Source organism: Brassica rapa, chromosome A03 (genome assembly GCF_000309985.2).
Source record: "Brassica rapa cultivar Chiifu-401-42 chromosome A03, CAAS_Brap_v3.01, whole genome shotgun sequence".
NCBI lineage: Eukaryota > Viridiplantae > Streptophyta > Magnoliopsida > Brassicales > Brassicaceae > Brassica > Brassica rapa.
Window position 1 is genome coordinate 5193979 of NC_024797.2, and position 26498 is coordinate 5220476.

The 26498-nt window shown below is 40.5% G+C and overlaps 12 protein-coding genes, 1 long non-coding RNA gene and 3 other non-coding genes across 21 annotated transcripts; 10 read left to right on the forward strand and 6 right to left on the reverse strand.

The window, feature by feature from the left end:
* The first annotated feature begins 33 nt into the window (after positions 1-33).
* On the forward strand, positions 34-2556 carry LOC103856719 (transcription factor bHLH82). Its single transcript, XM_009133842.3, has 5 exons — positions 34-868; positions 972-1124; positions 1194-1259; positions 1335-1469; positions 1549-2556. The coding sequence occupies exons 1-5, from the start codon at positions 629-631 to the stop codon at positions 1894-1896; spliced, it is 942 nt and encodes a 313-aa protein (XP_009132090.1). The 5' UTR covers positions 34-628; the 3' UTR covers positions 1897-2556.
* On the reverse strand, positions 2336-3355 carry LOC103856718 (cytochrome c oxidase assembly factor 6). Of its 2 annotated transcripts, none has more exons than XM_009133840.3 (4): positions 3189-3355; positions 2965-3102; positions 2740-2884; positions 2336-2555 (listed from the first exon to the last, which is right to left on the reverse strand). In XM_009133840.3, exons 1-3 carry the CDS (start codon positions 3270-3272, stop codon positions 2756-2758), a joined length of 351 nt encoding a protein of 116 aa, XP_009132088.1. In that variant the 5' UTR covers positions 3273-3355; the 3' UTR covers positions 2336-2555; positions 2740-2755. The 2 variants fall into 2 exon arrangements, with proteins under 2 accessions (XP_009132088.1, XP_033144610.1); XM_033288719.1 differs by having other exon boundaries at positions 2336-2556; positions 2735-2884.
* A 380-nt stretch (positions 3356-3735) lies between these two features.
* On the reverse strand, positions 3736-6137 carry LOC103856720 (RNA polymerase II C-terminal domain phosphatase-like 4). Of its 2 annotated transcripts, none has more exons than XM_009133843.2 (8): positions 6006-6137; positions 5732-5886; positions 5555-5646; positions 5349-5467; positions 5073-5253; positions 4676-4965; positions 4390-4575; positions 3736-4313 (listed from the first exon to the last, which is right to left on the reverse strand). In XM_009133843.2, the coding sequence occupies exons 2-8, from the start codon at positions 5884-5886 to the stop codon at positions 3924-3926; spliced, it is 1413 nt and encodes a 470-aa protein (XP_009132091.1). In that variant the 5' UTR covers positions 6006-6137; the 3' UTR covers positions 3736-3923. The 2 variants fall into 2 exon arrangements, with proteins under 2 accessions (XP_009132091.1, XP_033144562.1); XM_033288671.1 differs by having other exon boundaries at positions 5732-5888; positions 6009-6121.
* A 203-nt stretch (positions 6138-6340) lies between these two features.
* LOC103856721 (ubiquitin carboxyl-terminal hydrolase 23) lies at positions 6341-10164 on the forward strand. Its single transcript, XM_009133844.3, has 9 exons — positions 6341-6834; positions 6916-7030; positions 7107-7217; positions 7298-7470; positions 7544-7867; positions 7958-8083; positions 8179-9283; positions 9562-9646; positions 9738-10164. The coding sequence occupies exons 1-9, from the start codon at positions 6562-6564 to the stop codon at positions 9898-9900; spliced, it is 2475 nt and encodes an 824-aa protein (XP_009132092.1). The 5' UTR covers positions 6341-6561; the 3' UTR covers positions 9901-10164.
* A 193-nt stretch (positions 10165-10357) lies between these two features.
* LOC103856722 (DNA-directed RNA polymerase subunit 5-like protein 1) lies at positions 10358-11213 on the forward strand. The gene is made up of 2 exons (XM_009133845.3): positions 10358-10620; positions 10693-11213. The coding sequence occupies exons 1-2, from the start codon at positions 10411-10413 to the stop codon at positions 11113-11115; spliced, it is 633 nt and encodes a 210-aa protein (XP_009132093.1). The 5' UTR covers positions 10358-10410; the 3' UTR covers positions 11116-11213.
* A 239-nt stretch (positions 11214-11452) lies between these two features.
* On the reverse strand, positions 11453-12627 carry LOC103856724 (early nodulin-like protein 1). 2 transcript variants are annotated; one of them, XM_009133849.3, is made up of 4 exons: positions 12549-12627; positions 12305-12448; positions 11998-12107; positions 11457-11906 (listed from the first exon to the last, which is right to left on the reverse strand). In XM_009133849.3, the coding sequence occupies exons 2-4, from the start codon at positions 12322-12324 to the stop codon at positions 11554-11556; spliced, it is 483 nt and encodes a 160-aa protein (XP_009132097.1). In that variant the 5' UTR covers positions 12325-12448; positions 12549-12627; the 3' UTR covers positions 11457-11553. The 2 variants fall into 2 exon arrangements, with proteins under 2 accessions (XP_009132095.1, XP_009132097.1); XM_009133847.3 differs by lacking the exons at positions 12305-12448; positions 12549-12627 and having other exon boundaries at positions 11453-11906; positions 11998-12238.
* Positions 12628-12979: 352 nt separating this feature from the next.
* LOC103856723 lies at positions 12980-14569 on the forward strand. Its single transcript, XM_009133846.3, has 4 exons — positions 12980-13319; positions 13711-13781; positions 13866-14127; positions 14220-14569. Exons 1-4 carry the CDS (start codon positions 13209-13211, stop codon positions 14412-14414), a joined length of 639 nt encoding a protein of 212 aa, XP_009132094.2. The 5' UTR covers positions 12980-13208; the 3' UTR covers positions 14415-14569.
* Positions 14570-14964: 395 nt separating this feature from the next.
* On the reverse strand, positions 14965-15036 carry TRNAM-CAU. Its single transcript has one exon. It is a non-coding gene; the product is annotated as a tRNA-Met (tRNA).
* Positions 15037-15827: 791 nt separating this feature from the next.
* On the reverse strand, positions 15828-17238 carry LOC103856726. 2 transcript variants are annotated; one of them, XM_009133850.3, is made up of 5 exons: positions 17032-17238; positions 16874-16943; positions 16552-16737; positions 16437-16476; positions 15828-16110 (listed from the first exon to the last, which is right to left on the reverse strand). In XM_009133850.3, exons 2-5 carry the CDS (start codon positions 16874-16876, stop codon positions 16052-16054), a joined length of 288 nt encoding a protein of 95 aa, XP_009132098.1. In that variant the 5' UTR covers positions 16877-16943; positions 17032-17238; the 3' UTR covers positions 15828-16051. The 2 variants fall into 2 exon arrangements, with proteins under 2 accessions (XP_009132098.1, XP_009132099.1); XM_009133851.3 differs by having other exon boundaries at positions 16874-16958; positions 17032-17210.
* A 38-nt stretch (positions 17239-17276) lies between these two features.
* Positions 17277-17471, forward strand: LOC117133298. Its single transcript, XR_004457098.1, has one exon. It is a non-coding gene; the product is annotated as a U2 spliceosomal RNA (small nuclear RNA).
* Positions 17300-19631, forward strand: LOC103856728 (D-amino-acid transaminase, chloroplastic). Its single transcript, XM_009133854.3, has 5 exons — positions 17300-17779; positions 18024-18070; positions 18306-18472; positions 18558-19234; positions 19334-19631. Exons 1-5 carry the CDS (start codon positions 17575-17577, stop codon positions 19426-19428), a joined length of 1191 nt encoding a protein of 396 aa, XP_009132102.1. The 5' UTR covers positions 17300-17574; the 3' UTR covers positions 19429-19631.
* On the forward strand, positions 19463-22298 carry LOC103856727 (shikimate O-hydroxycinnamoyltransferase-like). Its single transcript, XM_009133852.3, has 5 exons — positions 19463-19978; positions 20057-20235; positions 20394-20802; positions 20929-21958; positions 22053-22298. The coding sequence occupies exons 1-4, from the start codon at positions 19519-19521 to the stop codon at positions 21447-21449; spliced, it is 1569 nt and encodes a 522-aa protein (XP_009132100.2). The 5' UTR covers positions 19463-19518; the 3' UTR covers positions 21450-21958; positions 22053-22298.
* Positions 22299-22400: 102 nt separating this feature from the next.
* On the forward strand, positions 22401-24119 carry LOC103856729 (shikimate O-hydroxycinnamoyltransferase). The gene is made up of 4 exons (XM_009133856.3): positions 22401-22718; positions 22794-22972; positions 23060-23465; positions 23538-24119. The coding sequence occupies exons 1-4, from the start codon at positions 22490-22492 to the stop codon at positions 24053-24055; spliced, it is 1332 nt and encodes a 443-aa protein (XP_009132104.1). The 5' UTR covers positions 22401-22489; the 3' UTR covers positions 24056-24119.
* On the reverse strand, positions 23865-24761 carry LOC117132986. Its single transcript, XR_004456783.1, has 2 exons — positions 24540-24761; positions 23865-24505 (listed from the first exon to the last, which is right to left on the reverse strand). It is a non-coding gene; the product is annotated as an uncharacterized LOC117132986 (long non-coding RNA).
* LOC117133299 lies at positions 24304-24498 on the forward strand. The gene has a single exon (XR_004457099.1). It is a non-coding gene; the product is annotated as a U2 spliceosomal RNA (small nuclear RNA).
* Positions 24762-24843: 82 nt separating the features above from the next.
* Positions 24844-26193, forward strand: LOC103856730 (probable myosin-binding protein 6). 2 transcript variants are annotated; one of them, XM_009133858.3, is made up of 3 exons: positions 24844-25575; positions 25739-25954; positions 26042-26193. In XM_009133858.3, the coding sequence occupies exons 1-3, from the start codon at positions 24895-24897 to the stop codon at positions 26063-26065; spliced, it is 921 nt and encodes a 306-aa protein (XP_009132106.1). In that variant the 5' UTR covers positions 24844-24894; the 3' UTR covers positions 26066-26193. The 2 variants fall into 2 exon arrangements, with proteins under 2 accessions (XP_009132106.1, XP_033144581.1); XM_033288690.1 differs by having other exon boundaries at positions 25739-26190.
* The last annotated feature ends 305 nt before the right edge of the window (positions 26194-26498 follow it).

A 26498-nucleotide genomic window follows, 5' to 3' on the forward strand; every position in this document is an offset into this window, starting at 1 on the left:
GGATCCCCCGCCATGAACTTCTACACGGTAACACCATTAAAATTCACATTCCCATCCCATCATCCATCTGTCTATTTGCCACCTTTACTACTGTATCAGCCACCACGGTTACAAAAAGAATTACAAACCCTTAAAATTAAAACTAAAAGCCTCTATGTGTGTTTGGGCCTTTTGTTTTATATGTTGTTCTCTTAGGATTTGCATAAATATCTCTTAGGATTTGCATAATATCACATTTTTAACAACTAACTGCAAAACTGGGAACATTTTATTCATTCAAAAGGGAAAAATATTTACCTGACATGAATATTAAAATGTGATGTGTTTATAAGTGTTTAAAAAAAATATAAACAAAAATATTGTACAATTGATTTTATACAGATTCGAGTAAATCAAAATTTGGATTTTAGGACTATTACAACAAAAGCAAATTGTTCTAAAAAAATAATTAAACAACAAAAGCAAATATTAAAAGAGGCCGGCTACGTACGACTTTTGTGAGATAATATATATTTGAGAGATTCGAAACTCATATTATTAAACATCCCAAATATACATAAGGGAGTAAATATTTAAAAGAGAAAACGAAACGGCCAGAAAATTGAAAAAATTAAAACAATAATTAAAAATGAGGATAAAAATGCATGAGGAAGCAAAGGACGAAGACAGAAGACAAGAAGAGATGGAAAATGGGAATGGAGAAGGAAAGGGAGAGTTCATAAGCCAAAACAATAACGGTTTCTTTGACTCCATGTCAATGCTTTCCTCTCTTCCTCCTCCCTGGGGCTCATCTCTTCCCCCTTCTCCTCCTCCTCCGCATTCACTCCTCCACGCTCTCACCGTCCCCGACAAGTTCCATCAACCTCAGGCACCAAACTATCACCTTACATTACATTACAAAACACCAAAATATAATTAATGTTTATGATTCCTCAAATGACATCTTTTGTGTTGTTGTTTGTCAATGTCAGGAGTCTGGTGGTCCAACAACGGGTAGCCAAGATGGGCTGCAGCAGGCACAAGGGACAGTGTCGACCACCACGAGCCCACCTGTGGCCCGCCAAAAGCCGAGGGTGCGAGCCAGGAGAGGCCAAGCCACTGATCCTCACAGCATCGCTGAACGGGTAGCTTCATATTCACTTTACCTCCATCTCCTCACTGTTTGTGTTTCTGATTGTTTTGTTTTGTGGCAGTTGAGAAGGGAACGAATTGCAGAGAGGATGAAGTCTCTCCAAGAACTGGTTCCCAACACCAACAAGGTACTCAATACTTTCATGATTTTACTATTTGTTTTGATCTTCATAATAACTAAATTGGTTGATGATGTAATGCAGACGGATAAGGCATCAATGCTGGACGAGATCATTGAGTATGTTAGATTCCTTCAGCTTCAAGTCAAAGTACTAAGCATGAGCAGATTGGGAGCTGCAAGAGCAAATGGTCCACGCCTCAATGGTCTCACCTCCGAGGTCAGTTTCTAAGTTCCTTAATGGCTTGTTAGGTAAAGTGACATAGCACCAAACATCATCATGGTTTTTGGTAATGTAGGTAGGAGGACGGCTCAACGCACTCTCAGTACCATCCAATGGCGTTGTAAATGGGAATGGAAACGCAACAGGATCATCCAATGAGAGCCTACGGTCAACGGAACAGAGGGTGGCGAAACTGATGGAAGAAGACATGGGATCAGCAATGCAGTATCTTCAAGGGAAGGGGCTTTGTCTAATGCCCATCGCTCTCGCAACTGCAATGTCATCTTCATCTGCTCACTCTCGTGGAGCTCTCTTCAACCCGACCTCAAATATCGTAGCAACAGAGGAGGCAAATGTAGTAGTAGCAGCTGCACCTGAAGCCTCCTCCCCTATGGATGATGTCTCTGCCTCTAACAAGGCCTAAACCATAGGATCTCTCATTGTTTCTTCATTTTTTTTGCATTTAAAGTCAAAACATTAATATCCATTATGTATCTGCTATTTTCACTGTTAAGGATTAAATAATAAAAAATACTTACAACATGTACAACAACGAACATAACCGACAAGGAAGAAACCATACAGAACAGAGGTTGGTGGGACCGAAAACTAAGAGACATGCGTCCCACTACTTTTTGTCAACGTTGCTAGCATTTGGGCAATCGAATGTAACCTGAAACAGTATAATATTCCATTCAAGTTGAAGCACCCCACTTTCTACAAGTTATTATATTCAGGCTCAAGTTCATTAACCTACGCGGCCATTTGAATACCATTAGTGAAAATAGGGCTTATACATTAGAGGCAGAGGAAGATACATAAGTAAACCAAGTCAATGACTCACTCACTGATTCAGCAGACTCTTTAAACAAAATAATCATTTATATATCAGGCAAAGAAGAATCAGGTTCCTTCAAAAGCACACATTTATTATTCCCATGTTGTAGGCTTACACAACTCAAATAAAGACGAGAGACTTTAAGGGATAATAAAAAAAAAAAGTCGGCAAAGAAAACGAGTCATATGCTTCAGGAACAGTAAGTGCTACCAAGGGATTACTCAGTGATCTTCCTCTTCCTCTTCCTACACAACAAAGACAAAACAAAAACTTCCCGGAATGAGCGAAAATGCGATGTACTCAAAGACAAGGTTAAATCTTGATCAGCTAAACAATGGTGAGAAGACAGAACACTAAAGAAGTCAAAGAATCAAGACAGAAGTCATATAAGGACAGATAGAGAAACAAAGTAAAAAGATTGCGTTGTACCAGAAAAGGAAGGGATCTACGTAGAAGGAGAAGGCTTGAAAGTGTAAGGCTGAGGGAGTGACATTGGGCCTTTCCTCTCATCTCCATCATCTAGCAGCCTTTGCACTCTCTTGTTCCGACAGTACTCCCTATCGAAATGCTTCACCTTCATTTTTTTATTACATTCATAATTCATTAGATCAAACCCAAAAAAGGAACTGAGAATGAGAGAGAAACAGAGGATACCCAGGAAGAGCGGCAGCTCTTAACGAACTCGGTTCTGGAAAGGCTGCACTCTTTAGGGTAGAGAAGACCTACGGAGGCAATCTCAGTGGGTTTCTTACCAGATTCCTTCTCCAGACAAGTGTAAAAAGCATCTCTTGCCTGCAAAAATTAGTGATCACGATTTCCCTAATCACCCATCTCGCAATCGATCCCGAAAAAGACAAGGAAGTAGGAAGATAACTGACCTTGTAGCAAGCATCTCTAGATTTCTGAAGAACGTCCTCGTGTACCTGATTAGGGTTTGACGAAGCATAAGCATCGAGCACCATGTTTTAGCAAGCGACGGTGAGAAGAAACGAGAGCCGGTCGACGTGAGCAAACCAGCAAAAGAGAAACCAATAAATTAGATTATAGATGTGGGCCACTATTCATTAATAAACGGGCTGTTTCGGCCCAACAATTTAGTCGGTAGACGTGGGCATTCGTTTTTTTTTTGTCGGTTTTACTCGATCGGGTTTTGATTTTTTCAGTTTTGAAAAAATGCCTCTGAATTAAACCGTACTATATTTTGGTTCAGTTCGGTTTGAAACTCAGTTTATAAAGTTCGGTTTTGGATTTTATATTGTTTCTGAACTGAACCGAAATCGTTATATTCCTCGGTTTATCTGGCTGATAACTTATTGGTGAAATTTTGTACAATTCGGTTAATTTCAGTTTATTTAGTTGATGTTTATCGAACCATTTGGTTTACAAGTAGCATATTGAATCTGAACAGTTCTTAGCAAAACCGGATGTCAAACCAAAAACAAAAATTCTCAGTTTGATCAGTTCGGTTTACTTCGGTTTGAGCCGAATACCAGCTCTAATACAGACATTGGTTGGACTCCAAACTAGCCTCTTGTTAAAAACTTGCTTTGTTTCGACGTACTTTCATAATCAAAATCCAATTACATAAGTTATCTGTTTCTTCCTCAGTCTACTTACTTTTCAAGTGGTACATCATCGCTCTTTTCTTCCGCTCCTTGCTTCTTGAGCTGTTCCAACCCGAAGTTCTCCTCTGGCTGCTTCTTCCACAGGTAATTAGCTGCGTCTATCCATCCTCTATGCACCACAAACTTCTTCTCTCTTATCGCCCAACGAACCTTCTCTGTTCCCACATCCATTGCCACCACGTGTGTTACAGATTCATCCACTTCCGTTGCACACGTGGCTCCCAATCCCTCAGCCACCCTCCACAGCGGGTGATCCTCAGCCTGGGACTTGGTCGGGAACACTCGACTGAACACCACTTTACACCCTTTAAGGATCTCTTTACGCACTTGCTTCAGTAATGACCTCACGTCTCTGCCGGATAAGTCTTCTCCTCCATCCTGAAAAGTAGCAATAATCAGAAAGCAATCCAGACGAGAGAAGTTTCTCCTTTTACATATTGATTATTGAGCATACCTCAAAGAACAGACTATGCGTTTGCTTAAGGACTTTAAGAACTGTGGCAAGTGCCCCATCTGGTTCACTCTCATCGCTCTTCAGCTGCGAGAGAGACTGGAATCTGTGGTCAAACTGTTTGCAGCTTGACGCAAAAAAATGATACCTCTCTATCACGATCAGATTGTCTTTATGACTTGGCCATGCCTGTGCATTCAAACCAAGTATCAGAAAATCTAATCTAACACAATAACATCATGATTATAAATGACATGAAACATTGACAAAGCAGACAAAAGAAACTTACATTCTCTGTATCGTCAAGAATCAGAACAGCTTTTTCTTGTCCTAGCACCACATCTAAGCTTTTCTGATGTCTCACCGTGCCATCATCTCGAGAAATGATCCGTTCGCCAAAGTACTCTCCCTTTGGGTCCAGCAGCTTCGCCATCTGTCGTGCATATGGCCTATCTCCCATTGTGTATATATACAATACAAACATCTTGCTGGCTTCCTTTAGAAACGAGTGAACAAACGGTCTTAATTTGGTCATCATATGCATGAACTCCAGCATGAAGAGATCACCACCAGAAACATCTGAGATCAACAGAAAAATATTAAAAAACTTAGTAGAACTGGATAACACATGCAAACATCTAGGTGGAACAACACAAGAACACACAAAAAGAGTTTAGGTATATTACCTTCAAGAGAATGTGTAAGGCTTTTCAAGTATTCCTCCTCTGGTCTCAGGTCCCTAAGTACGGTTGAGTTAAGCAAAGTGTGGTCTAGATCAAGAACTAAACATAGCTTCCGCTGGCTTTGCAACATTTTCATATCTATATCACGCATCCGGGTTACTTCATCTTCATGGAACTTTATACCCTAAAGAAAAAAGATTTCCCAAAGCTCATTAACAATAAGCTAAAGACTTAACGCTCTAATGAAACTAGTAAGAAAAATTGAATAGATTGGCATACCTTGTGTATGTAAGTGAATGAAATACCAGTTTCTTCTTCTTCCACTCTTTGGCCACAAACAATGCACATGTTTCCAAAGGTGCCTGGGTGTTGGCATGGTAACTTGCTTGAGGATGCTTCTGCAAACAAAATAGCAATTTCAAAAGTCAATATGAAAGAAGAACATATAACATACATAAAGTAAGGCTAAAGAAAGAGACTTTCACCTGAGATTTCTTGTGAAAACTTCACAGAAGCTACTTCCTCAATCTCATCTTCATCCACGGTTTCTAGATGCTCCAGTTTTCGTCTCTTTAACCTAAAAGATGATTGAGAAACATGGTGAATACACAGTGAAACTCTAGTGCTTTAAGATTCAGATATGAAAAAAACAAGCATTGAACCTATGATTGGAAACTTCAGCATCATCCTCGGCTGCATCTTCGATGGGAAATGACTCGGAGGAAGAATCTGAGTTAGAGTCCAACTCGGTTTCAAGGAAGGCAGCAAGATCATCGCTACTGGAAGAATGCACTGGTGAATCACTCGCCACACTCATCTGAAAACCACTCGAAATCTCAGAATCAATAACTCACAAATTGATTAAAACCTAAATTGCTAAATCGAAATCGAAGTCGAAGAGAACAAAGCGGAGTAAAGAAGAAAATGGAAGCATACCTTTCTTCTTGGTGTCCTTCAATGGCGAGAGAACACTCAAATGGTGATTAGGTTTTGACGACGGAGAAAGAGATACGCCTCGACGACGGTGTGTAACCGTGAAGTGAATGCTCCGATTGATATTTCACGAGCGCCAGGTGGTTATGTAAACGAGGCTCGTTAAGGGCCCATAATAAAACTTTTTTCATATTAAATGGGCTTTTATGTTTGGGCTCGTTAGTAAAACGCAAACCTAACTTAAAGTCCACTCTATAATACTTTTTTTGCGTTGACCGGGTGATAATCCGGCGCGGTATAGACCACCGTAACAGAAACAGAAGCTCGTGTCCTTTGTTTTGTTTTGTATGAAAAAAAACACAAGTGGCAGCCTGTATTGTCGGGATGGGTCTTTGCTAGGGTTTAATAGCGCGTTGCAGCTGCCACTCGGACCACTCTCTTTTCGAAATTAGCCGTAAAAGCTATCATCTTTCTCTACACAGTTTTTTCACTTCCGACAAATCACAAAACCGTGTGTCTTGTCTTAACGCTAATCGCCGATTCCTCTAGATTTTGTCGAATGGAGGCTGCGAGTAACGGATCCTGCGCCGTTTCGTCCTCTTCAGCTTCAGCCGTTTTTAGAAAGATCGAGTTTCACCCCGCGAGGAAGCCCTTCAATGGCTTCTCCAACGGTAAATCCGATTTCAAGATCGAGACTTTGAATCCCAGCTCCTCCTCTGCCAACAAGCAAGCCTTCTTCTCCTCACCGTCCTTTAAGAAGCGAGACGGGTCTGATTCGTTGGAGAATGGATTAGATCGGGAGCTTACTTTTAATAGAACCATCCGCAAAATCGTGAGTTGCTTTTAAGCCTTCCCTCTCTTTCGTTTCTCGTGCGAATTTTTGATAGATTAACTGATTTGTGGATGTGTGTAGGGTGCGGGTTTGGAGAATCTTGGAAACACATGTTTTCTCAATTCGGTGTTACAATGCTTGACATACACTGAGCCGTTAGCTGCTTACCTGCAAGACGTTGGTCATGAGAGACGCTGTAAGTTGCATTAGATACTCATAACGCTATGCTTCTTGCTGGTTTGATTGATTTATGAGCGTGGTTGTTTCTCTAGGCAACGTGGCGGGGTTTTGTGCTTTATGTGCAATGCAGAAACATGTCAGGACTGCTCTTCAAGCCACTGGCAAAATAGTAGCACCGAAATATTTGGTCTCAAACCTGCGATGTATGTTTCTTCAGACCTTGTCTGCTTTGCCAATTACTAATCAGACACTAATGAGTATTCTCACCTGCTTAATTAATTAGGCGTTTCGAGAAACTTCAGAAACTGTCGGCAGGAAGATGCACATGAGTACATGATCAATCTCCTAGAGTGCATGCACAAGTGTAGTCTGCCTTCTGGTGTGTCAAGTGAATCCTCCGATGCTTACAGGAGCAGCTTGGTGCACAAAATATTCGGTGGTAGCCTCCGTAGTCAGGTAAAGTAACAACCTCTATGATAAAGTTTAAAATTGCCTAAGCGTTCTCTAATGTTGTGTATTTTATTTCCAGGTGAAATGCGCCCAATGCTCACATTCTTCCGACAAGTTTGATCCGTTTCTTGACCTGAGTCTAGACATTTCGAAGGCTGATTCGTTGCAGAGAGCGCTTACGCGTTTCACTGCCGTTGAGCTTTTAGATGATGGTGCAAAGGTTTACCAGTGCGAAAGATGCAAGCAGAAAGTTAAGGCTACAAAAGAGCTGACTGTTTCTAAAGCACCGTATGTTCTCACTGTACATCTCAAGCGGTTTGAAGCGCATAGATCCGAAAAGATTGACAAGAAAGTCGAGTTTGCATCTGCAGTTGACATGAAACCTTTTGTCAGTGGTCCCTATGTAAGTGTAAACATGTTCTAAGAGTTGTTTGGATAAGATCATTGAGCTTCATGGTTTCCCTTATAACAGTGCCGTACTTGTGTTGAACAGGAAGGCAATTTGAAGTACACTCTATATGGTGTCTTAGTTCATTATGGTCGAAGTATCCATTCTGGTCACTATGCGTGTTTTGTTCGCACTTCAAGTGGCATGTGGTACTCCCTTGATGATAACAGGGTAAGGCATCAGTGTTGTACGTTCTTTGGGTTGCTTTTGATAACCTGCTTGTTGACGTGGCTAGTACTAAGTTCTTCGTTACATTGTTGCTGTAGGTTTTGCAAGTTAGTGAGAAGAATGTGTTCAACCAGAAGGCGTATATGCTTTTCTATGTTCGTGATAGACAGAACACATCCCCAAAGAATGTGGTTCCCATGGTTAAGAAAGAGAACCTTCCGACAGCAAGAGCTTCTGTGATTATATCTTCTTCTAACAGAAATGATCAAGTGAGTGGTTCAACAGTCATGAAAGCATCTTGTTTTAACGGTCTTGGTGCCAATGGTAGAGCACCCTTGAGATCATGTGATCAAGGTGCTCCTGCTGTGTTTAACCAAAAAGATTTGAATGCCAAAGAGACTCAGAAGGATCCCCCAAGCAGTGTGGATGCGAAAGAGATCCTGAAGAGGGAAAATGGTGCCGCACCCTTGAAATCATGTGGTCTAAGTGCTACTGCTGTCTTATCCCAAAAAGATTCAAATTCCAAAGAGAACCTTCAGAAGGAACTGCCACTATCACAGGCTAATGGGGAAGGATCTTTGGTAAAGGAGAAGATGAAGGCTGCATGCGCGACACTACCAGGGAAGGCTTCCCCTCTACTGGATGGCAGCAGAAACGCTCAAATTCTTGTGAACTTGCCTACTTCTGTAGCTAATAAAGATGAGGAGACTCTCAACACAGCAAGAAAGACTCGCAAGGGTAAAACAAAAACCCAGCAGGTGGGATTAAAACTTTTTAAGCTGGCCCTTGGCGTACGCAAAAAGATGAAACAGAAAAGGGGGAGATCAAGTGCTGTTAAGGTTATTCCTGAGGAGCTCCGATCCAAGAAAGGAGCTACAGATCAAGAGCGTTCAACTTCAGAGATAACTAGCGAAGTTGCTTCTGGCTTGCCTGGGAAGGATAACATTGTCAGTGTCCATAATGAAAGGAATATGAATAGTAATGGGAATATGTTGCTTGGCTCTGCGACTGGAGATCTCAAGGAGAGAGCTAATCAAAATGGTGCCGTTCTTGCGTCAGACCAACAACCACCGTTGAGGAGTTCTGACTTATCTAAAGCAAGCCAAATCGCCAAAAGAAAGAGAGAGTCGTCAAAAGATGAACAAATCGTGTTGCAAAAAGATGAGCCGACGATTCTCACCCGGGGTTTGCCGGAGACAGTTGGTAAGTTTCCCGTTTTCTCCTCTTATGACATTTAAAAATTTGGTAATTCGTACTGCTAGTAGCTAATGATCGCGAACTCAGTTAGGAGATAACACTTGTCATCTGTGTTTTAAAAAGCGCTAGGCGCACTAAGGCGATATGCTCCTAGCTTTGCGCCTTGCGCCATGTCATTCTCCAACTCTGAATTTTTTTAAGAACAATCAAACCTTCAATAATGCCTCAAAGAGCTTAGTTTATGTGATTGTTTTTGATGGAGTTAAGTCTTATAACTAATGCAGTTGCCAAATGGGATGAAGAAGTCTCAGCTTCTAAGAAGATGGGAAATAATGAAGGCACCAAAATCGGTTACGTAGCAGATGAGTGGTGAGTTTGAGGTTTTATGTTATTTGCTTTGGGTTTGGTTAATATCATTAGGAAGTTGGTTTAACACATCAATGGTATTGGAATGTGGCAGGGATGAAGAATATGATAGAGGGAAGAAAAAGAAGATACGGATTAAAGAAGAGATGTATAAAGGGCCAAACCCGTTCCAGATGATTGCATCAAGGAAACAAACTGATACCAAGAAGAAATGGACTCAACGCATGAATACTGCAAAGACAGGCTTACGGATATGAATAAGCCTATAGACATTTGCAATCCACTTGTTGGTGTATTTGGCAGAAAGTAATGTTAACAACAGAGGAAAAGAGAGAGGCTATACACATTGGAGATTTTTTGTGATATATTTTCCTTTCAGTTTTGTTTTGTTTTAGTCTCTAGCAATGCAATCTTTTATTCTACACAGGTGCTATTTTACTCCTTGTGGTGATATCCTCATGAAATAACATTTTAGTTACCATTGTAATAAAAGAGACGATCATGTTTGTGTCTCTTTTCCTCAGTTTTGTTTCATTCTCCACAGGTTTTGGTTCATGCTATTTTACACCTTGTAGTAATATATCCTCATGAAATAATACTTAGCATCAGAATTAGAGATTCAGATCTATAAGTGAACATCCAAAGAGTTAAATATAAACCATGGTATAAACACTAGAGCCCCCTAAACCCTAGTAAACCCTCTTTTAAAGCTCACCTCTATCTCACTGGCCGTCATAACAAAATACTAAAAAAAAACGTAGAAGAGAATGTCAGAGGGAGAGGATGAGATCACGAGGGTCTTCAAGGTACGTCGCACGGTGTTGCAGATGCTGAAGGACAGAGGCTACAACATAGAAGAATCTGACATAGAGTTGAAAAGAGAAGACTTCGTTCAAAACTTTTGCAAAGCTATGAACAAAGTCAACAAGGAAGCTCTCTTCGTGACAGCCGACAAGGGACCAAATCCAGAAGACAAGGTAACACATCTAATAAACGACATAGTCATAATAAAAAGTTTTATACTCAAATCTTTTGACTCTGGTGTGTAGATTTACGTGTTCTACCCGGAAGGTCCTAAGGTGGGAGTCCCAATCATTAAAAAAGACGTGGTGATGAAGATGAGAGACGATAAAGTCACTCGTGGGATCATAGTTGTTCCACAGCCCATTACTGGTGCAGCCAAGAACGCTATTATAGAGCTGAACAAGATTTTAACTATTGAAGTCTTTGAGGAAGCTGAGTTGGTGACTAACATCACCGAGCATAAACTTATTAACAAGTACTATGTACTTGACAATCAAGCTAAGAAGGAACTGCTTCAAAAGTACACGGTGCAAGACACGCAGCTGCCACGTATCCTTGTCTCTGATCCTGTTGCTAGATACTATGGACTCAAGAGAGGGCAAGTTGTTAAGATTAGAAGAACTGATGCTACTTCTTTGGACTATTATACCTATCGATATGCAGTTTAGTTTGTAATCTTGGATTTGGATTTTTACAAACCTTGCTTGTTCAATGTTTTTTATTTTATTTGTTATAATAAGGGATAAAAAAAGTCACTATTTTCATATATGCAAGTCCACTTGTCTCGGTCGTATTTGAGACGGACTGCTCAGATTTAGTAGACTACGAATTAATTCTTTTCAAAGTTTACAGGAAAAGTTTGTTTCATGACCAAAGGAGCAGGTCCGGACTCACTAGCAAAGAAGGTTATGATCAGCTGCTTATTATTTTCTCATTTAAATCAAATATGGTCAGATGGAAGTGTTCTTCGAAATAACTTTTCGTCAAGAACTTGATCTAATTGTATGCGTAGTTGACAAAATAAAAATTATTGTCTGAACCAATTTGGGTCATGTTACATTGTTCCATGCAGTGATTGCATTACAGTGATCAAAGAGTTAAGAAGACTAAACCAAAAGGACTAATGGAAGAACAAGGAAACAAACAGTTGCAATGGATCTTTGTGCTTGGTTGATCAGAACATGATCACTTCCCTTGTTTTTTGTGACCGGAGCGGTTAAAGGAGCATCAGCTGCATAGCTTCTGTTGTGATTTGGAGACAAGACAACAACAAGAAGCTTCTCTCCTCTTTGGCAATACCCTTCTTCGCCACTGATGAAGTAAAACGGACCTGATCTCTTTAGCTCTATCTTTGTGTGACCATCTTTGTATCCTCTTATAGGTTCTGATCTGTCGCATCTCTCGTAGTCTTTTTGACTCACTTGCATCACTGAGTCATTCTCCGCATTGTATTTCCACACTGTTGAAAGACAACAAAGAAGTATATGAGAAAACAGAACATAGCCATGTAACCAAAGGTCCAAAGTGAAGTGAAATGAACTACTACTTACAGAGAGAGTCTCCAATTTTGAATCTTGTCCTCTCTGACCATTGGTTTAGTGTTTCTTCTGTAGACTCTGGAACTTTCCATGTGTTGGACTTGCCTCCCACTAGAATCTCCCTGCCTTCACACAACAAAGACAATAACAGAAACAAATAACATATCATAAGCGAAGACATTGTGAGTTTTTGATGATGTTTTTTGTGTGTTTTGTGAATTCGCCAATATATATATATATATATATATATATATATATATATATATATACAGTAGAGAGAGAGAGACAGATATTGGCTTAATGAATCCAAATCTCTTACATGAACCAAAACGTGACCATCAAGAACAAAGCTCGTGAAATGAAAGAAGCTAAACGTTACAGAGAGCTGTGTGTTAATTGTGACCAAAACCCAAACACTTTCACTATTGCGTTTACCCTCCTCCATCAGCTTGACGGGTCATCGCTGCATTAAACACACATTAGAATCATTTAAACTATTTTTATTTTAAAGCAGAGTAAATGGAATGCATGTGACAGGGAAAAAAAACTCTAAAACCCAGCACCAGTTTCCACACAAGACAAGTCAGAGTTTCTGCACAATCCGTATATAATATTTTATCAAGCTTTTTTTTTCTCGTCCACCGTCTTGACTTTTCTTGATAATATTTTCATAAAGACTGAAGTTTATATCTCAACCTCCAATCTCATCGGTCTCTTTTTCAATGGACCCAGAGTTTGAATGGTTTATATTTTTACAGAGGACAATGGAGCACAAGAAACAAAAGAGAGAGACGTTTTCTTCAAGATTTCTCCAACAAAACTCCATTTAAATAAAAGAAGAAGGTGGTTGTTGATAATTTTGAAAAAAGAAAGAAAGAAAAGTTAGCTTTTCTCTTGACCCAACACCACCAAATAAGTGCACAAGTCTGCTTCCATCTTAATCACTGCTGTCTTAACCCATCCAAGAAAAGCAGTTTTGCTTTTATTTTTTATTTTCCTTTCTCACAGCAACACCAACAACAACAACATGATGTGTCCTTGTTTTCTGCTTCTTTGTCCTTCTCTGACTTCTCATAAGCTTGATATTGGAAATACAACACGAAACCCAGAACCTTCCTCTCTCTCTCTCCCTCTCTCTTCCCATTCCTTCTTTCAAGAACTTTGTCTTCATCTCTACATCTTTCCTTCTGTGATTCTGTAATAACACATCTTGTGTTCATCTGATGAATCCAACTCACGCCGAGTTCACTACCTCCAACCTTTATCCTTGTGAGGATCTGAAAGTCAGACTTAGGCATCACAGCCTTATGCAAGACTATCAAGAACTTCATATGGTACCAACTCGTTTTTTTTTTCTTTCTTGAGTTAATAAATGAAGTTTCAGTTTATGGGTCTGGTCTATACTGTCTCTGGATCTGAGAATGTCTAAATGACTTGTTCAAAATATGTTTTTTTAACCTTGATCTGTTCCACCTGAAAAATTTGGATTATGTTTTTTTTTTTTCGTGTTAAATAGAAAGATGAAACATTAGACTCTTACTTTGTTTTGTCATGTGTAGCTATGCAAATCTTTGTTAGTCTTAAACTGATCAAAAGAGTCTTTTGCTGTGTCCATTTTATCAGAGGACTTTGTCTTCTTAGTGTTTGTTTCTCTGATCTTTAAGATCACTTGGATCTATCTAATATAGTTTAACGCGTGTTGCTGTGTTGTTTTATTACACAAAGGATACTGTAGCAATGAGAAAAAGGTTAAAGACTATGCGAGAGAGGAAGGCAACGCTAATGGCCGAAGTCAGGTATAGATACTTACTTTCCCTGACGATGTATCCTATTATGTCTTTGATGTTGTTTTCTCTCAAGTGTTTACGTTTGTTAATCAGATTTCTGCGGCGGAGATACAGACATTTGAGACAAGAAGACCAGCCTGTTAAGCAGCCACCAGGTGTTAAAAAGATCAGAGGAAGATCAAATGGTGGGAAGAAGAGTAAGACGCAAATCGTTCGAGTTGAAGTGTCTCCTGATAATAAGAGAAGTGAAGCAGAAGTTAAACATGTTTCACTTCCTGACTTAAACCACACGGGAAATGAAACCAAAACAAGTCTTGAGAAAAGAGTCCCGTTGTTTGATCTAAACCAAATATCTGTAAGCATCATCTTTCACTCCCCCAATGTGGACAAATAAACCAACTTGTCTTTAGTCTTGACCTTGACCACCTCTTATAATATTGATTATAGGGAGAAGAAGAGGAAGAAACAGAAGCAGGGAACAATAGTGAAGAAAGAATGAGAGTGGAAGATAGTAAGAGAATAAGCATCATCGAGATGCAGCAGCAGAAAGAGATGAAGCTGTCTTCTTGCAGGGATGGAGAAAACGGATCAAATAAGAGGAAAATTTCATGGCAAGATCCTGTTGCACCTCTCAGAGTCTAAAAGTCAAAGAATACTTTTCTTCTTCTGCAAGTCAACGTATCTTTTAACATATAATTAATATACAGCTTCACATCAATTTAGCTGCATCATTTGCTTATCTTCTCCGTTATCCAATTGTGGCTTGAAACTTGAAAAATCTTGTCAAGTTCTTTGAAGTGGCGCCTTTAGAGAAGACTAGAAGAGACATTGTATATTGGACATGTGTCGTTAAGCAAATTTACAGAAAGCGATCCAAAATGTCCAGGAACAAGACCAACGGTCAGAAAGTGTTCAAACGTGTCTTAAAAGAAACATTTCGTGTATACCGAGCACAAAGACAAAGCACTGAGTCCGAGTTGAAAACAAGAGCCTGGAAAGGTACTTATTCTGTGTAGGCTAAGAGTTTATCCAAAATGGTTTGAGCTAATTCCCATTTGGATCAGTCCATGTAAAGAAGACACAGCCCGTTTCTTTCTTCCAAAAGAAGCTACTGCTTTCCTCGAATGGAATATGTATGTCAGAAATGGCATATAAAACAGAAAATAACAAAAACAGAAATAAAAAAAACATTTATCAGAGCCAGGTTTCGATCCTGGGACCTGTGGGTTATGGGCCCACCACGCTTCCGCTGCGCCACTCTGATTTGTTGCTTAAATACCATAGTTACGGATAATAACACATCTTCAAATGCTTCAACTTGTCCAGGGTAACTGTGTAACTCAATAAGCTTTATCCTGCAGGTTCATAAGATAACATAATCAAGCTCAGCTGTCCTATGTATCATAGAAAATCATTTTCATTATTAGAATTTGAAATACTTACTATATAAACATGCACTCAGGGAATGATATCCAAGACCATTAAGTTTTCGGCTAAAATGGATATTCTCTGAGAACAGCAAATAATCTAATGAGTGAACATTCTTCTGATCAATTGTGTAATCATGGAACTAAAAGATTCTTCAACAGATCCCAAGCTCCTAGCCATAGATATCAGCTTCTTTGGTGAAGCTTGGGCATGCCAAAAAGAGCATCTTGTTGCGATAAGATGAAGGAACGAGTACACAAGTTAGCTTCATAAGTTCAAAGCAGCCTTTCTAATAATAGGGCATTGCAGCTTAGGATTTTAGATGTCTTTTTTTTTTGCAACTCAGGAGTTTAAATAATATAACCTAATATGAAATCTACAGCCTGCTGTGACCAATTGCTGAAACTAAAGACCTACTGAGATGTAAGAAGCGAGTTCTTTTCAATGTTGCAAAGCATGTAAGAGTCCCATATTAAGGGAAGAGCTAAAGCTACAAAGCCTAACATTGGAGTCTGCTTGAGACAATCCCAGAAGTAAATCTATAGATATCCGTAGCTGCTCTGCTTCCTCTTCATATTCTAGTTCATTGTAACTCCTCAGAGGCAGCAATTGAAAACATGTGAGAGATAACATGAAAGACTTCACTGACAACTTATAATCTGCAATTCGCACTTCCAAATCTCAATATCTTTACTTACAACAATTGTTTGTAACAACTAAAGAGGCGTTATTGATACAAGCAGAGAGAAAGATACAACTTGAAGCGTTTATAGACTCCTCCTCGTGTTAACACCATCAATCTTTTCTCCTGTTGAAACAAAAGGTTCTCCTGATACAGCCTATTCCATCCATCATGCAACAGAAAAGTCGGTGGGCTGTGCAATGTCAACATCCTCAAAGTCGCCATCGTCTGCACAAGAAAGAATGAATCAATGATAACAATTGTTGTAATTAACGAGGGCTAAATATAAGGGATAAGGGATATAAACAACAGAACCACGTTCAGCTATATCCAGTCACAAAGGTTGTAGAGATTGCAACGTTTCAACAGTCTCGATACAAATCAATAGAGTTTGAAGGGGTTCACAGACCAAATAAACATATAAAAAACTGTGGTTACTAGTAAACCAAGATGTCTATTCCATTACGACTAGTCCAGGCTACATATATACCCAACAAGGGCGCTATATTAACCAGAGTACTACAAGGAGCAAAGGAAAATAAGGGGTCAAATACCTTTCCTCAAAGTCAGAGCCACGACTGCATCATTCTCAACCTGAACAACAAAACAAAGAATATAGTAACAACATTGGAACATATGACTATATGAGACACTCAAAATGTTTGATACCTTCTGCTCGGCTAGAGATTTTGAATCCTCTAATACTTCTTCGGTAGACATTAAGATGAGACGCTGGTTGCTGACTGGTTGCTCAATGAGGGTACAGAGTCTTTGTTTAACATCCAAAACAGTCTCTGTGGGATCGCATTGGATAAAGTAAGTGGCTTTCATGCGCTTCACACGGATATACATGGCCTGCAAACAAGATCAACGCAGACTAATCAGTCCCAAGGCTAAAGCTCTCAACTTTCCCAGCTAAATAAGTATACAACGATTGAATAAATATGACTGTGCTAAGAGAGATAAAACCCATCAAACTAAAACATAGTACCATGGCAAGACAACGACTGAACAATCCTCTCTTCTTCCAAAGCTGATTGCGATTACTCTTCGGCAAAAAACTGCTTCAGAGACGCCTAAAGATTCAGACTTTCGAATACGATAAGTGAATTCGAATGATCTAGATCGATTAAGGATGAGGAAACTGACCACGAGGATGGAAGATCTGAGAAAGTTTGGCTTCTTCTTCTTCTTGTTCTTCTCGGACTCCAGCTGAACAAGGCAAGAACGAAAAAGACTATTGTCGGTTAAGCCTCGTCTAAACCCGCTAACCGAAAAAGAGTGTTTTGATTTGTCTTGTGTTACTCTTTTAAAAAGTCCCACATCGGTCACGAAATAAGAATGGAAGGCATGAAGAGTAGTATAAAAGAAGAGGCGAAGACACTGAACAAATCATACCTTTCTCGGCCTTTTGGCTAAGATCAAGTGTAGTATCTGTTCTTATCAGTTTAATATCTGATATGTGGCCCATCGGGTCACACGATATTAACTCTATTTTTTAAGGGAAGAGGTCCATTAAGATAGCTTGCTATCTGGGTCTCTACGAGTCGCCCATGCGTTGCACTACTGCACGGGCTGGCTCATCCCGCCAAATATCCAGTTTAATTTGGGCCTCTCGTAAATATCAGTGAGATTGCGAATTAAATCGAAGTGGGCCTTTCGGCCCAAGTAACTGGCCTAAACTTATCTACAATGCTTTTTTTTGAGTCAGATTCCAGCTCACTTTTTCAGATGACATCTCGATTCGTTTCATTCCCTGAGCCTATCGTCGGTTTCTTGCCGGAGCTGTCGTCATTTAACACTTGGAATCTCCACTTTGTGTCACGAGCTCCATGTTCTTCAGGTCGTCATGGCTTTCGACTCCCTCGTACACGAGGAAGGACTCTCATGTGCTCAGGTTCGAAATTGGCGTCATATTATAGCAACTCGTTTTCTTAGTGATGAAATATATTATACTCCTGCCTTCCGACTTTTACTTCACGGTCTCTAACCTTTGATTACGTGGCTTTTCTGGGCATTGTTGTCTGGATTGGGATTTGTTAAATCAGTTGTTATTTTAGTTACCATAGAATTGTTCGAATTGATGATTTATTATATAGTCTTATTGGGATTTTGAGAAATCTGTATCCTTTTTTGTACAGGTTCGAGCTCTCACTCGTGGAATGTTCCTGTTCTTTCCAGCAATGAGGTAGTTTTGGTTTCTTTGTTCCCCTTTTTTGCTATTACATGTCTGTTGCTTATCCATTATGTCTTGAAACAATCATCAAAGCTGTTCTCATTATGTTCATTTGACAAAAGTAGGCTGTGTTCTCAGTTTGTCAAAAAAAAAATATAGATGCAGAGGTGCTGTAATGATTGAATCATATTTGTTTGTCGGTTTATGTTTCTGAATCGTTGATTGTGTGTATCACTATGTGTACAAGGTTGTTGAGAGGCTGAAACTAGTAGGAGAAGGAAAACAGTTCTTGGCCATGTACTCGAGCGTTGTTGGCGGAATCACAACTGATCCAGCAGCTATGGTTCTTCCGTTGGATGATCACATGGTTCACCGTGGTCATGGAGTCTTTGATACCGCCATGATCGTTAACGGGTCAGTCTCTTAAAGTATCCCAAACCTTTATTAGTCTTATACTCAATCATCTCAGTTTCGCTTTTTGTGCCTTGGAACCAAGCAGACACCTTTATGAATTGGATCAGCACCTTGACCGTATCATACGGTCTGCATCCATGGCTAAGATTCCACTCCCCTTCGACCGTGAAACTATCAGAAGGATTCTCATCCAAACCGTGAGCGTTTCTGGATGTAGATATGGCTCTCTAAGATACTGGCTCTCTGCTGGCCCAGGAGATTTCTCACTATCTCCATCTCAATGTCCCAAACCATCTCTTTACGCCATCGTGTACCAAAAGGACTTCACCGTTGACCGAAGAGGTGTCAGGGTAGTGACATCCTCCATCCCCATCAAGCCTCCAGAGTTTGCTACTGTGAAAAGCGTTAACTATCTCCCAAACGCGCTCTCGCAAATGGAGGCAGAGGCCAAAGGAGCTTACGCGGGTATTTGGGTGGATAACGACGGGTTTATAGCAGAAGGTCCAAACATGAATGTGGCGTTTGTTGTTAACGGTGGTAAGGAGCTTGTGATGCCGCGGTTTGACAATGTTTTGAGTGGGTGTACGGCGAAGAGAACGATTACACTCGCTGAACAGCTTGTAAGCAAGGGGATGCTTACGAGTGTGAGAGTTGTGGATATTACGGTTGAAGATGGAAAGAAATCTGATGAGATGATGCTTCTTGGGAGCGGTGTTCTCGTCAAACCTGTGATTCAGTGGGATGATGAAGTTATTGCTGATGGTAAGATTTAGAAGCTTCACTGTGCAGAATCTCTTTCATTTATCAATTTTTTCACGTTCTTGTTGATTAAAGATGGGTTTATTGTTTTATCTGACTCAGGAAGAGAAGGTCCTATAGCAAAGGCGCTACTGGATCTGTTGCTGGACGACATGATCTCTGGTCCACCTTCTGTCCGTGTGCTTGTTCCTTACTGAGCCAAACCATTCTCTTTGCTCATCAAAAATAGTCAACTTTGTTTTTTTTTTATTGCTTTGCTGTTACTGGAAGTTGAAGTTTGTATCCACATGTGTCCGGACTCAGAAGCAACTGTATCTATGGTTGTAAAGATCCACTTCTTAGTGGGACCCATTTCTGACATTTTGTTGTTGTGTCTACCCCCACAAACTTCTTTTCTATTTGTTCTTTTATCTTTTCCCAAAACTGAGTTGGTGACCAAAGTGGTAAAGACTTTCAGGCCTTTCTTCTTTAGTCTCCTCCAGATTCTCTTTCTCGATCAGCTCAGGTTCATGAGTCATATGAAGATCCGGGTGAAGCAAGCTAGCATCGTGAAGCCAGCTGAGGAAACACCTATACACAGTCTATGGCTTTCCAATTTGGATCTGATACAAGTGAGGTTTCACATGGGCATCCTCTACTTTTACAACCCTTGTTCCTCCTCAAGTCTTCCCAACACGCCATCCCTCATTGATGCTCTGAGGAAGGTTCTTGTCCTCTTCTACCCTGCCGCTGGGAGGCTACAAAAGGGTAAAGACTTCTTACCGAACCCTGATTACACATCTCTTATCATTTTTTTATATTTTTTTTCTGCTTTATATGTGGTAGATAAGAATGGGAGGTTGGAGGTCCTATGCAATGGAGAAGGAGTATTGCTTGTAGAGGCTGAGACTGATTCTACTATTCAAGACGTTGGCTTACTCACTCAAGCTTTGGATCTCTCTGAACTTGTACCTACTCTTGCCTACTCAGGAGACATCTCCTCTCTGCCACTTCTTCTCTTTCAAGTAAGCTTTTCCACATCTGTTTCTTTTAAAACTGCTTTGTTTTGTACATGGACGCAGTGAACTGTTGATTTATATTTAGTCTATCTACATTACACGCACATGGACTCTATGAACAATAATTTAACAGATAGCTTTCTGATTTTTTTTTTTTTGCAAAGGTTACATATTTCAAATGTGGAGCCATCTGTATTGGAACCTTGATACACCATACATTCGGGGACGCTGGCTCTCTTACATGTTTCATGGAAGCATGGTCTAGAACTGCCCGGGGACTTCCCGTTACGCCAACTCCTTTCTTTGACCGCACAATTCTCCGTGCACGAGACCCTCCCTCTCCTGTGTTTCCACACACTGAATACCAACCACCTCCTTTTTACAATCCTCCCGTGACATCCTTGGCTTACAAATCAAATCCTGACTCCGATTCTGGAGTTGTCAGTCTCAAGCTCACACGTCTCCAACTAAGAGCTCTTAGAGCCAAAACCGAGGTTGCTAATCATAAGTCGATCAGCACATATGAACTTCTGGTGGCGCATATATGGCGTTGTGCTTGCTTTGCGAATGAAGGTAACTAGTTTGATCTTGTTGGAAAAGCCTTCTCTTGATGAGAATCCAGGAATGAATGATTCAGCTCTTATCTTAACACTTGCCCAACATTCTCACTTTACACTTTCTTTCTTTTTTCACCAACAGATTCAAGAGAAGAACACTTGACGAGGTTGCATATAATACTTGATGGGAGGTCAAGACTAGAACCTAAACTTCCACAAGGATACATTGGGAACGCTCTCTTTCATGCTCGCCCCATATCCCTGCTGGGTGATCTTCTGAGGGAGCCTTTCAGCAGAACAGTGGAGAGAGTTCATGGAGAGATAAGGAAAATGGACAACGAGTATTTGAGATCAGCTATTGACTGCCTAGAGAGACATCCTGATCTCGATCAGTTGGTTCCTGGTGAAGGTAATCCGATCTTCAGCTGTGCAGCAAACTTCTGCATCGTCAGTCTACGTAAGGATACTTCTGCTTATGAGTTGGATTTCGGATGGGGTAAGCCTTTCTTCAAGAGAACTTCACATTTGAATGAAGGGAAAGGTTTTGTAGGTATGAGTTTAGACGAAGAAGGAAGCTTTATTGTGTTCATGTGCTTAAAGAAGACTCAGCTTAGTAAGTTCCGGAAGCTCTTCTATGAGTTTCTCAATGTATCTGCGTTGTGAACTTTTCATCTCAGTTGTGTTTGTGTGTTTAAAGAAAACTCAGATTGGTTCATGCCGCAAAATCTCGAGTTTAAGTTATCTTTATAGTAAATCACATGTAAGGGTCAATGATTATTAAGTAGTACAAACATATGTGAAAAGTAGTCTTATACTATGAAGATCAGACTGCGCTCTCACAAATGGAAGCTGAGGCCAAATGAGCATATGCGGGTATTTGGGTGGATAACGATGGGTTTATAGCAGAAGGTCCTAACATGAATGTGGCGTTTGTGTTAATGGTGGTAAGGAGCTTGTGATGCCATGGTTTGATAACGTTGTGAGTGGGTGTACGTACACCAAGAGAACGATTACACTCGCTGAACAGCTTGTAAGCAAGGGGATGCTTAAAAGTGTGAGAATTATGGATATGACAGTTGAAGATGGAAAGTAAGCTTATGAGATGATGCTTCCTGGAAGCGGAGTTCTCGTCAAACCTGTAATTCAATGGGATGAAGAAGTTATTGCTGATGGTAAGATTTAGAAGCTTCACTTATCAATTTCTGACGTTCTTGATGGTTTATAAATGGCTGATTGAAGATGTGTTTGTTGTTTATCTTGACTCAGGGAAAGAAGGTCCTAGCTAAGGCGCTACTGGATCTGTTGCTGGAAGACATGAGTTCTGGTCCACCACCTGTTCCTGTTCTTGTTCCATACTGAGGCAAACCATTCTCTTTGCTCACCAAAGACGATCAACTTTGTTTTTATTTAATTGTTTTGCTGTTATTGTAAGTTGAAGCTGTATCCAAAACATACAATTCCATTTATCTATAGTTGTAAAGGTTCACTTCTAAGTGGGACCCGTTTCCGACATGTGCTGTGTAGCGTCTACTCCACAAACTTTTTTTCTATTTTTCTGTCTTTCCAAAAGTGGTAAAGCTCCTTTTTAGACTTTTCTTATTCTTCAAACTCTTCCACTTTCTCTGTATCAATCAGCTCATGCGTATTCTTAGCTTCGTCCTAGATTTCTTATGAAGCAGGAGCCTTAGAGGATCGTGGATCAAATGAAGATTCATGTGAAGCAAGCTACGATCGTGAAGCCAGCTGAGGAAACACCTGTACACAATCTATGGCTTTCCAATTTAGACCTGATACAAGTGAGGTTTCACATGGGCATCCTCTACTTTTACAATTCTTCCCCCTCTTTCACTCTCCCCAACACTCAATCCCTCATCGATGCTCTGAGAAAGGTTCTTGTCCTCTTCTATCCTGCCGCTGGGAGGCTACAAAAGAGTAAGACTTCAAAAATTCTAATAACCAACCTCTCTTGTCATTTTTTAATGTTACTTTCTGCTATATATGTGGTAGATAAGAATGGGAGGCTGGAGGTTCTATGCAATGGAGAAGGAGTGTTGCTTGTGGAGGCTGAGACTGATTCTACTCTACAAGACATTGGCTTATTCAATCAAAGTTTGGATCTCTCTCAGCTTATGCCTACTCTTGACTACTCAGGAGACATCTCCTCTGTACCTCTTATTCTCTTACAGGTAAGCTTTTACCCCCATCTGTTTCTATAGACATTACATGCACATAGACTTTTCTGAAAGATTATTTAACAGATAAGTTACTGATAGGTTACATACTTCAAATGTGGAGCCATCTGTATTGGAAACTCAATACACCATACGTTCGGAGACGCTGGCTCTCTTGTATGTTTCATGGAAGCATGGTCCAGAACAGCTCGGGGACTTCCAGTTAAGGTATCTCCGTTCTTCGACCGCACAATTCTCCGTGCGCGAGACCCTCCTTCCCCTGTGTTTCCACACACTGAATACAAACCGCCTCCGTTCCACAACCCTCCCGTGGAATCCCTGGCTTACAGATCAAATCCTGACTCTGATTCTGGAGTTGTCAGTCTCAAGCTCACACGTCTCCAAGTGAAAGCTCTTAGAGCCAAGGCAGAGGTTGCTGATAGTATGTTTAGTACTTATGAGCTTCTGGTGGCTCATATCTGGCGTTGTGCTTGCTTTGCAAACGAAGGTAATGAACTTGAACCTTATCAGGAAGCTAAAAGCTCTTACTAAGACTTGCCTTAGCATTCTCACTTTACAGATTTAGGAGAAGAGCACTTGACGAGGCTGCATATAATAATTGATGGGAGGTCAAGACTACAACCGAAGCTTCCACAAGGATACATTGGGAACACTCTCTTCCACGCTCGTCCCATATCCTTGCTTGGTGAGTTTCGCAGAGAGCCTTTCAGCACAACAGTGAAGAGAGTTCATGAAGAGATAAAGAAAATGGACAACGAGTACTTGAGATCAGCTATTGACTCCTTAGAGACACATCCTGATCTTGATCAGCTGGTTCCTGGTGAAGGGAATCCGATCTTCAGCTGTGCAGCAAACTTCTGCATTGTGGGTCTACCCAAGCAGACGGTTTACGAATTGGACTTTGGATGGGGAAGGCCTTTCTTCAAGAGAACTTCACATATGAACGAAGGGAAAGGTTTTGTGGGTATGAGCTTAGACGAAGAAGGAAGCTTTATTGTGTTCATGTGCTTAAAGAAGACTCAGCTTGGTAAGTTTCAGAAGCTCTTCTTTGAGTTTCTCAATGTATCTGCGTTGTGACAATCCCAAACTTTTGGACTCAGTTGTGTTTGTGTGTTTAAAGAAGGAAGCTTTCTTGTGTTCATGTGTTTAGAGAAGACACTCACCTTGGTAAGTTTAGGAAGCTCTTCTATATGTCGGCTTTGTGACAAAATCGAAACCTTTTATCTCAGTTGTGTTTGCTTTTTATTGTCCCACATCGGTAAGTTGAGCTGGTTTGGAGAAGAGAGGAGTAGTATAAATAAAGATGCAATACCTCATAACAAATCATACCTTTCTCGGCCTTTTGGCTAAGATCAAGTGTAGTATCTGTTCTTATCAGTTTAATATCTGATATGTGGCCCATCGTGTCACACGATATTAACTCTATTTTTTAAGGGATGAGACCCATGAAGATAGCTTGCTATCTGGGTCTTTGCGAGTCGCCCATGTGTTGCACTATTGCACGGGCTGGCTCAACCCACCAATAATCTAGTTTAATTTTTGTAAATCGGCTTGGCTCAACCCACCAATAATCTAGTTTAATTTTTGTAAATCGGCTTCTATGCCTCTATTTGAATAACTTCCATCTTCTGTTGAGCCCTATTAATCAGTTAATTAATTCAATATCAATTAAGACAATGCTTAAAACTATTGGCCATTTTCTGAAAAAAACAATGCAAAGCGCTTGTCCGCACGTTAACATGTCCCACTCCTGGCCCAGGAGTGGACTTTGGACAATACTTGGTTGGCTTTAGATCTCATCTCTTCTTTCCCGCTTTCTTATCTCATAGGTTGAGAATCTCACGTTGACCATAGATCAAACATATACGAAAAACACCGCAAGTTTTGAATCGAAGATTTGTGATAAGAGAGAGAGGATGGTGGAGAGAACGATGAGTCTAGGTGTGGGAGTCAACAAAGAAACCTTGCGGGCGCAGCAGGAGCTTCTTCAGAAGATCACTCATGAGCTGGACGCTGAACGGGAAGCCTCTTCAACAGCAGCTTCAGAGGCCTTGTCGATGATACTACGCCTCCAGGGAGAGAAAGCAGCGTTGGAGATGGAGGCTAGTCAGTACAAGAGAATGTCCGAGGAGAAGATGTGCCACGCTGAGACTTCTCTGACGCTCTTCGAAGATCTGATTTACCGCAAGGAAATGGAGATGGCGTCTCTTGAGTTTCAGGTTCAGGCTTACAGATGCAAACTACTCAGCCTCGGCTGCGCTGATGTACAGGCCAAGGAGAAGAAAGGTGTTGAGAGTAGTTCTTTATCTCCTCGTCAAGACTTGAGCGCGTGTTGGGAAGAGATCAGGAGAATAGACGATCATGTTAGAGAGGTTTCGGAGTCGAGAGACGTTGCCAAGGGATCTAAATGGTCGTTGCTTAGGTGTGAGTCTATTTCACATGCATTGGTTTCACAGGTGAGTAATACTGTCTTCGAGTCAGCCAAGAGTGATGTCAGTTCGATTATGGAGATGATCAAGAACCCTGAAAGGTTCTCTGCTTCAGACGAGGTTCCGAGGACCAAAGAGAGCCTTACAATCATCTCGGAAGAAAGAAATGTAAGTCGCCGCTTTTGAAACTTTTGGGACTATAGACAATTTATTAAAAGTTTGGAGGCATAAGACAATGCTTCAACAGCCTATGTTTAGGACCGGTCCTGGTCATTATCATATTTGCTAGAAAAATGGGTCAAGTGTTAATAATAAGTAGAAATAATCACAGGTTGGAGGCAAGATGGTTAGTAGTGATTACAAGAGAAAAGTCAGTAAGCCGCCAAAAGATACGAGCATTGAGGCTGAGCATATGAGTTTGCTAAAGGAGATTAGAGAGCAGATTAGTGAAATGCAGTCAGAGATGAGAAGTTTAAGATCTGAACTGCATAAAACTCGACTTGTGTCCCATCGCGAGGAGGATCGAGCCATTAACTCAATCCAAGAGGTAATAATCACTGTTCTTTCTACTTGATAAGAGATTCTTGAAGTGATATTCAAAACTTGTACACATTTTGTTTTGTTTCCTGAATAGGTCATGATTCACTTCTGGCTTTAGAAGCTACATTGCAGCGTTGTTCTAGTTTCACATTCTAAGATATTTAACCTTCCAAGAGTAAATCTCTAGTATTTGTATGAAACTACATTAATATTGTGAGAGAAAAAAAATCTAACATCTCTGCCCAATCTAAAGAGACATGGATGGTAAAAGAAGTAACTAAAGTTGATCACCATTGATGGTTCTTTCATCCCTAGAATAATTATCTTAGATCAAGAATGGTGCCTCTCAAACACTTTTAGTGGTAGACATGACCACAAGTCAGCATGCATTGCTCTTGTAAGCTGCACAAAGAAGCATTAGGCCGTTCTGGATCAGAAGCTAGATCTCTTTGGCACTGCTTTATTGAGCAAAGAGGGACTTGTTGAACTCGATGTACTGAGTAAATCAGTGTCCGGTTTGGTTTGTTGTTCAACAATGTCAGAACAATGTT

Excerpts from the sequence above, each read along its gene's own strand:
- LOC103856719 (XM_009133842.3), top strand. The coding sequence starts at position 629 with ATGAGGATAAAAATGCATGAGGAAGCAAAGGACGAAGACAGAAGACAA. Across the intron at positions 869-971 it reads ACAAGTTCCATCAACCTCAG|GAGTCTGGTGGTCCAACAAC; the intron begins GCACCAAACTAT and ends TGTCAATGTCAG. Across the intron at positions 1,470-1,548 it reads TCAATGGTCTCACCTCCGAG|GTAGGAGGACGGCTCAACGC; the intron begins GTCAGTTTCTAA and ends TTGGTAATGTAG.
- LOC103856723 (XM_009133846.3), top strand. The coding sequence starts at position 13,209 with ATGAATCCAACTCACGCCGAGTTCACTACCTCCAACCTTTATCCTTGT. Across the intron at positions 13,320-13,710 it reads ACTATCAAGAACTTCATATG|GATACTGTAGCAATGAGAAA; the intron begins GTACCAACTCGT and ends TATTACACAAAG. Across the intron at positions 14,128-14,219 it reads TTGATCTAAACCAAATATCT|GGAGAAGAAGAGGAAGAAAC; the intron begins GTAAGCATCATC and ends TATTGATTATAG.
- LOC103856729 (XM_009133856.3), top strand. The coding sequence starts at position 22,490 with ATGAAGATTCATGTGAAGCAAGCTACGATCGTGAAGCCAGCTGAGGAA. Across the intron at positions 22,719-22,793 it reads CGCTGGGAGGCTACAAAAGA|ATAAGAATGGGAGGCTGGAG; the intron begins GTAAGACTTCAA and ends TATATGTGGTAG. Across the intron at positions 23,466-23,537 it reads TGCTTGCTTTGCAAACGAAG|ATTTAGGAGAAGAGCACTTG; the intron begins GTAATGAACTTG and ends CTCACTTTACAG.
- LOC103856726 (XM_009133850.3), bottom strand. Across the intron at positions 16,477-16,551 it reads AATCTCTAGCCGAGCAGAAG|GTTGAGAATGATGCAGTCGT; the intron begins GTATCAAACATT and ends TTTGTTGTTCAG. Across the intron at positions 16,111-16,436 it reads GGCTCTGACTTTGAGGAAAG|ACGATGGCGACTTTGAGGAT; the intron begins GTATTTGACCCC and ends TTTCTTGTGCAG.
- LOC103856730 (XM_033288690.1), top strand. The coding sequence starts at position 24,895 with ATGGTGGAGAGAACGATGAGTCTAGGTGTGGGAGTCAACAAAGAAACC. Across the intron at positions 25,576-25,738 it reads TCATCTCGGAAGAAAGAAAT|GTTGGAGGCAAGATGGTTAG; the intron begins GTAAGTCGCCGC and ends AAATAATCACAG.
- LOC103856721 (XM_009133844.3), top strand. The coding sequence starts at position 6,562 with ATGGAGGCTGCGAGTAACGGATCCTGCGCCGTTTCGTCCTCTTCAGCT. Across the intron at positions 7,218-7,297 it reads TTTGGTCTCAAACCTGCGAT|GCGTTTCGAGAAACTTCAGA; the intron begins GTATGTTTCTTC and ends TTAATTAATTAG. Across the intron at positions 9,647-9,737 it reads GGTTACGTAGCAGATGAGTG|GGATGAAGAATATGATAGAG; the intron begins GTGAGTTTGAGG and ends GGAATGTGGCAG.
- LOC103856722 (XM_009133845.3), top strand. The coding sequence starts at position 10,411 with ATGTCAGAGGGAGAGGATGAGATCACGAGGGTCTTCAAGGTACGTCGC. Across the intron at positions 10,621-10,692 it reads GACCAAATCCAGAAGACAAG|ATTTACGTGTTCTACCCGGA; the intron begins GTAACACATCTA and ends TCTGGTGTGTAG.
- LOC103856718 (XM_009133840.3), bottom strand. The coding sequence starts at position 3,272 with ATGGTGCTCGATGCTTATGCTTCGTCAAACCCTAATCAGGTACACGAG. Across the intron at positions 3,103-3,188 it reads CTAGAGATGCTTGCTACAAG|GCAAGAGATGCTTTTTACAC; the intron begins GTCAGTTATCTT and ends TAATTTTTGCAG. Across the intron at positions 2,885-2,964 it reads AGAGCTGCCGCTCTTCCTGG|GTGAAGCATTTCGATAGGGA; the intron begins GTATCCTCTGTT and ends AAAAAAATGAAG.
- LOC103856724 (XM_009133847.3), bottom strand. The coding sequence starts at position 12,166 with ATGTCTTCGCTTATGATATGTTATTTGTTTCTGTTATTGTCTTTGTTG. Across the intron at positions 11,907-11,997 it reads CAAAATTGGAGACTCTCTCT|TGTGGAAATACAATGCGGAG; the intron begins GTAAGTAGTAGT and ends GTCTTTCAACAG.
- LOC103856720 (XM_009133843.2), bottom strand. The coding sequence starts at position 5,886 with ATGAGTGTGGCGAGTGATTCACCAGTGCATTCTTCCAGTAGCGATGAT. Across the intron at positions 5,647-5,731 it reads GCTGAAGTTTCCAATCATAG|GTTAAAGAGACGAAAACTGG; the intron begins GTTCAATGCTTG and ends ATCATCTTTTAG. Across the intron at positions 4,576-4,675 it reads TTCTTGACGATACAGAGAAT|GCATGGCCAAGTCATAAAGA; the intron begins GTAAGTTTCTTT and ends TTGAATGCACAG.
- LOC103856728 (XM_009133854.3), top strand. The coding sequence starts at position 17,575 with ATGCTTTTTTTTGAGTCAGATTCCAGCTCACTTTTTCAGATGACATCT. Across the intron at positions 18,473-18,557 it reads ACCGCCATGATCGTTAACGG|ACACCTTTATGAATTGGATC; the intron begins GTCAGTCTCTTA and ends GGAACCAAGCAG. Across the intron at positions 19,235-19,333 it reads TGATGAAGTTATTGCTGATG|GAAGAGAAGGTCCTATAGCA; the intron begins GTAAGATTTAGA and ends TATCTGACTCAG.
- LOC103856727 (XM_009133852.3), top strand. The coding sequence starts at position 19,519 with ATGTGTCCGGACTCAGAAGCAACTGTATCTATGGTTGTAAAGATCCAC. Across the intron at positions 19,979-20,056 it reads CGCTGGGAGGCTACAAAAGG|ATAAGAATGGGAGGTTGGAG; the intron begins GTAAAGACTTCT and ends TATATGTGGTAG. Across the intron at positions 20,803-20,928 it reads TGCTTGCTTTGCGAATGAAG|ATTCAAGAGAAGAACACTTG; the intron begins GTAACTAGTTTG and ends TTTCACCAACAG.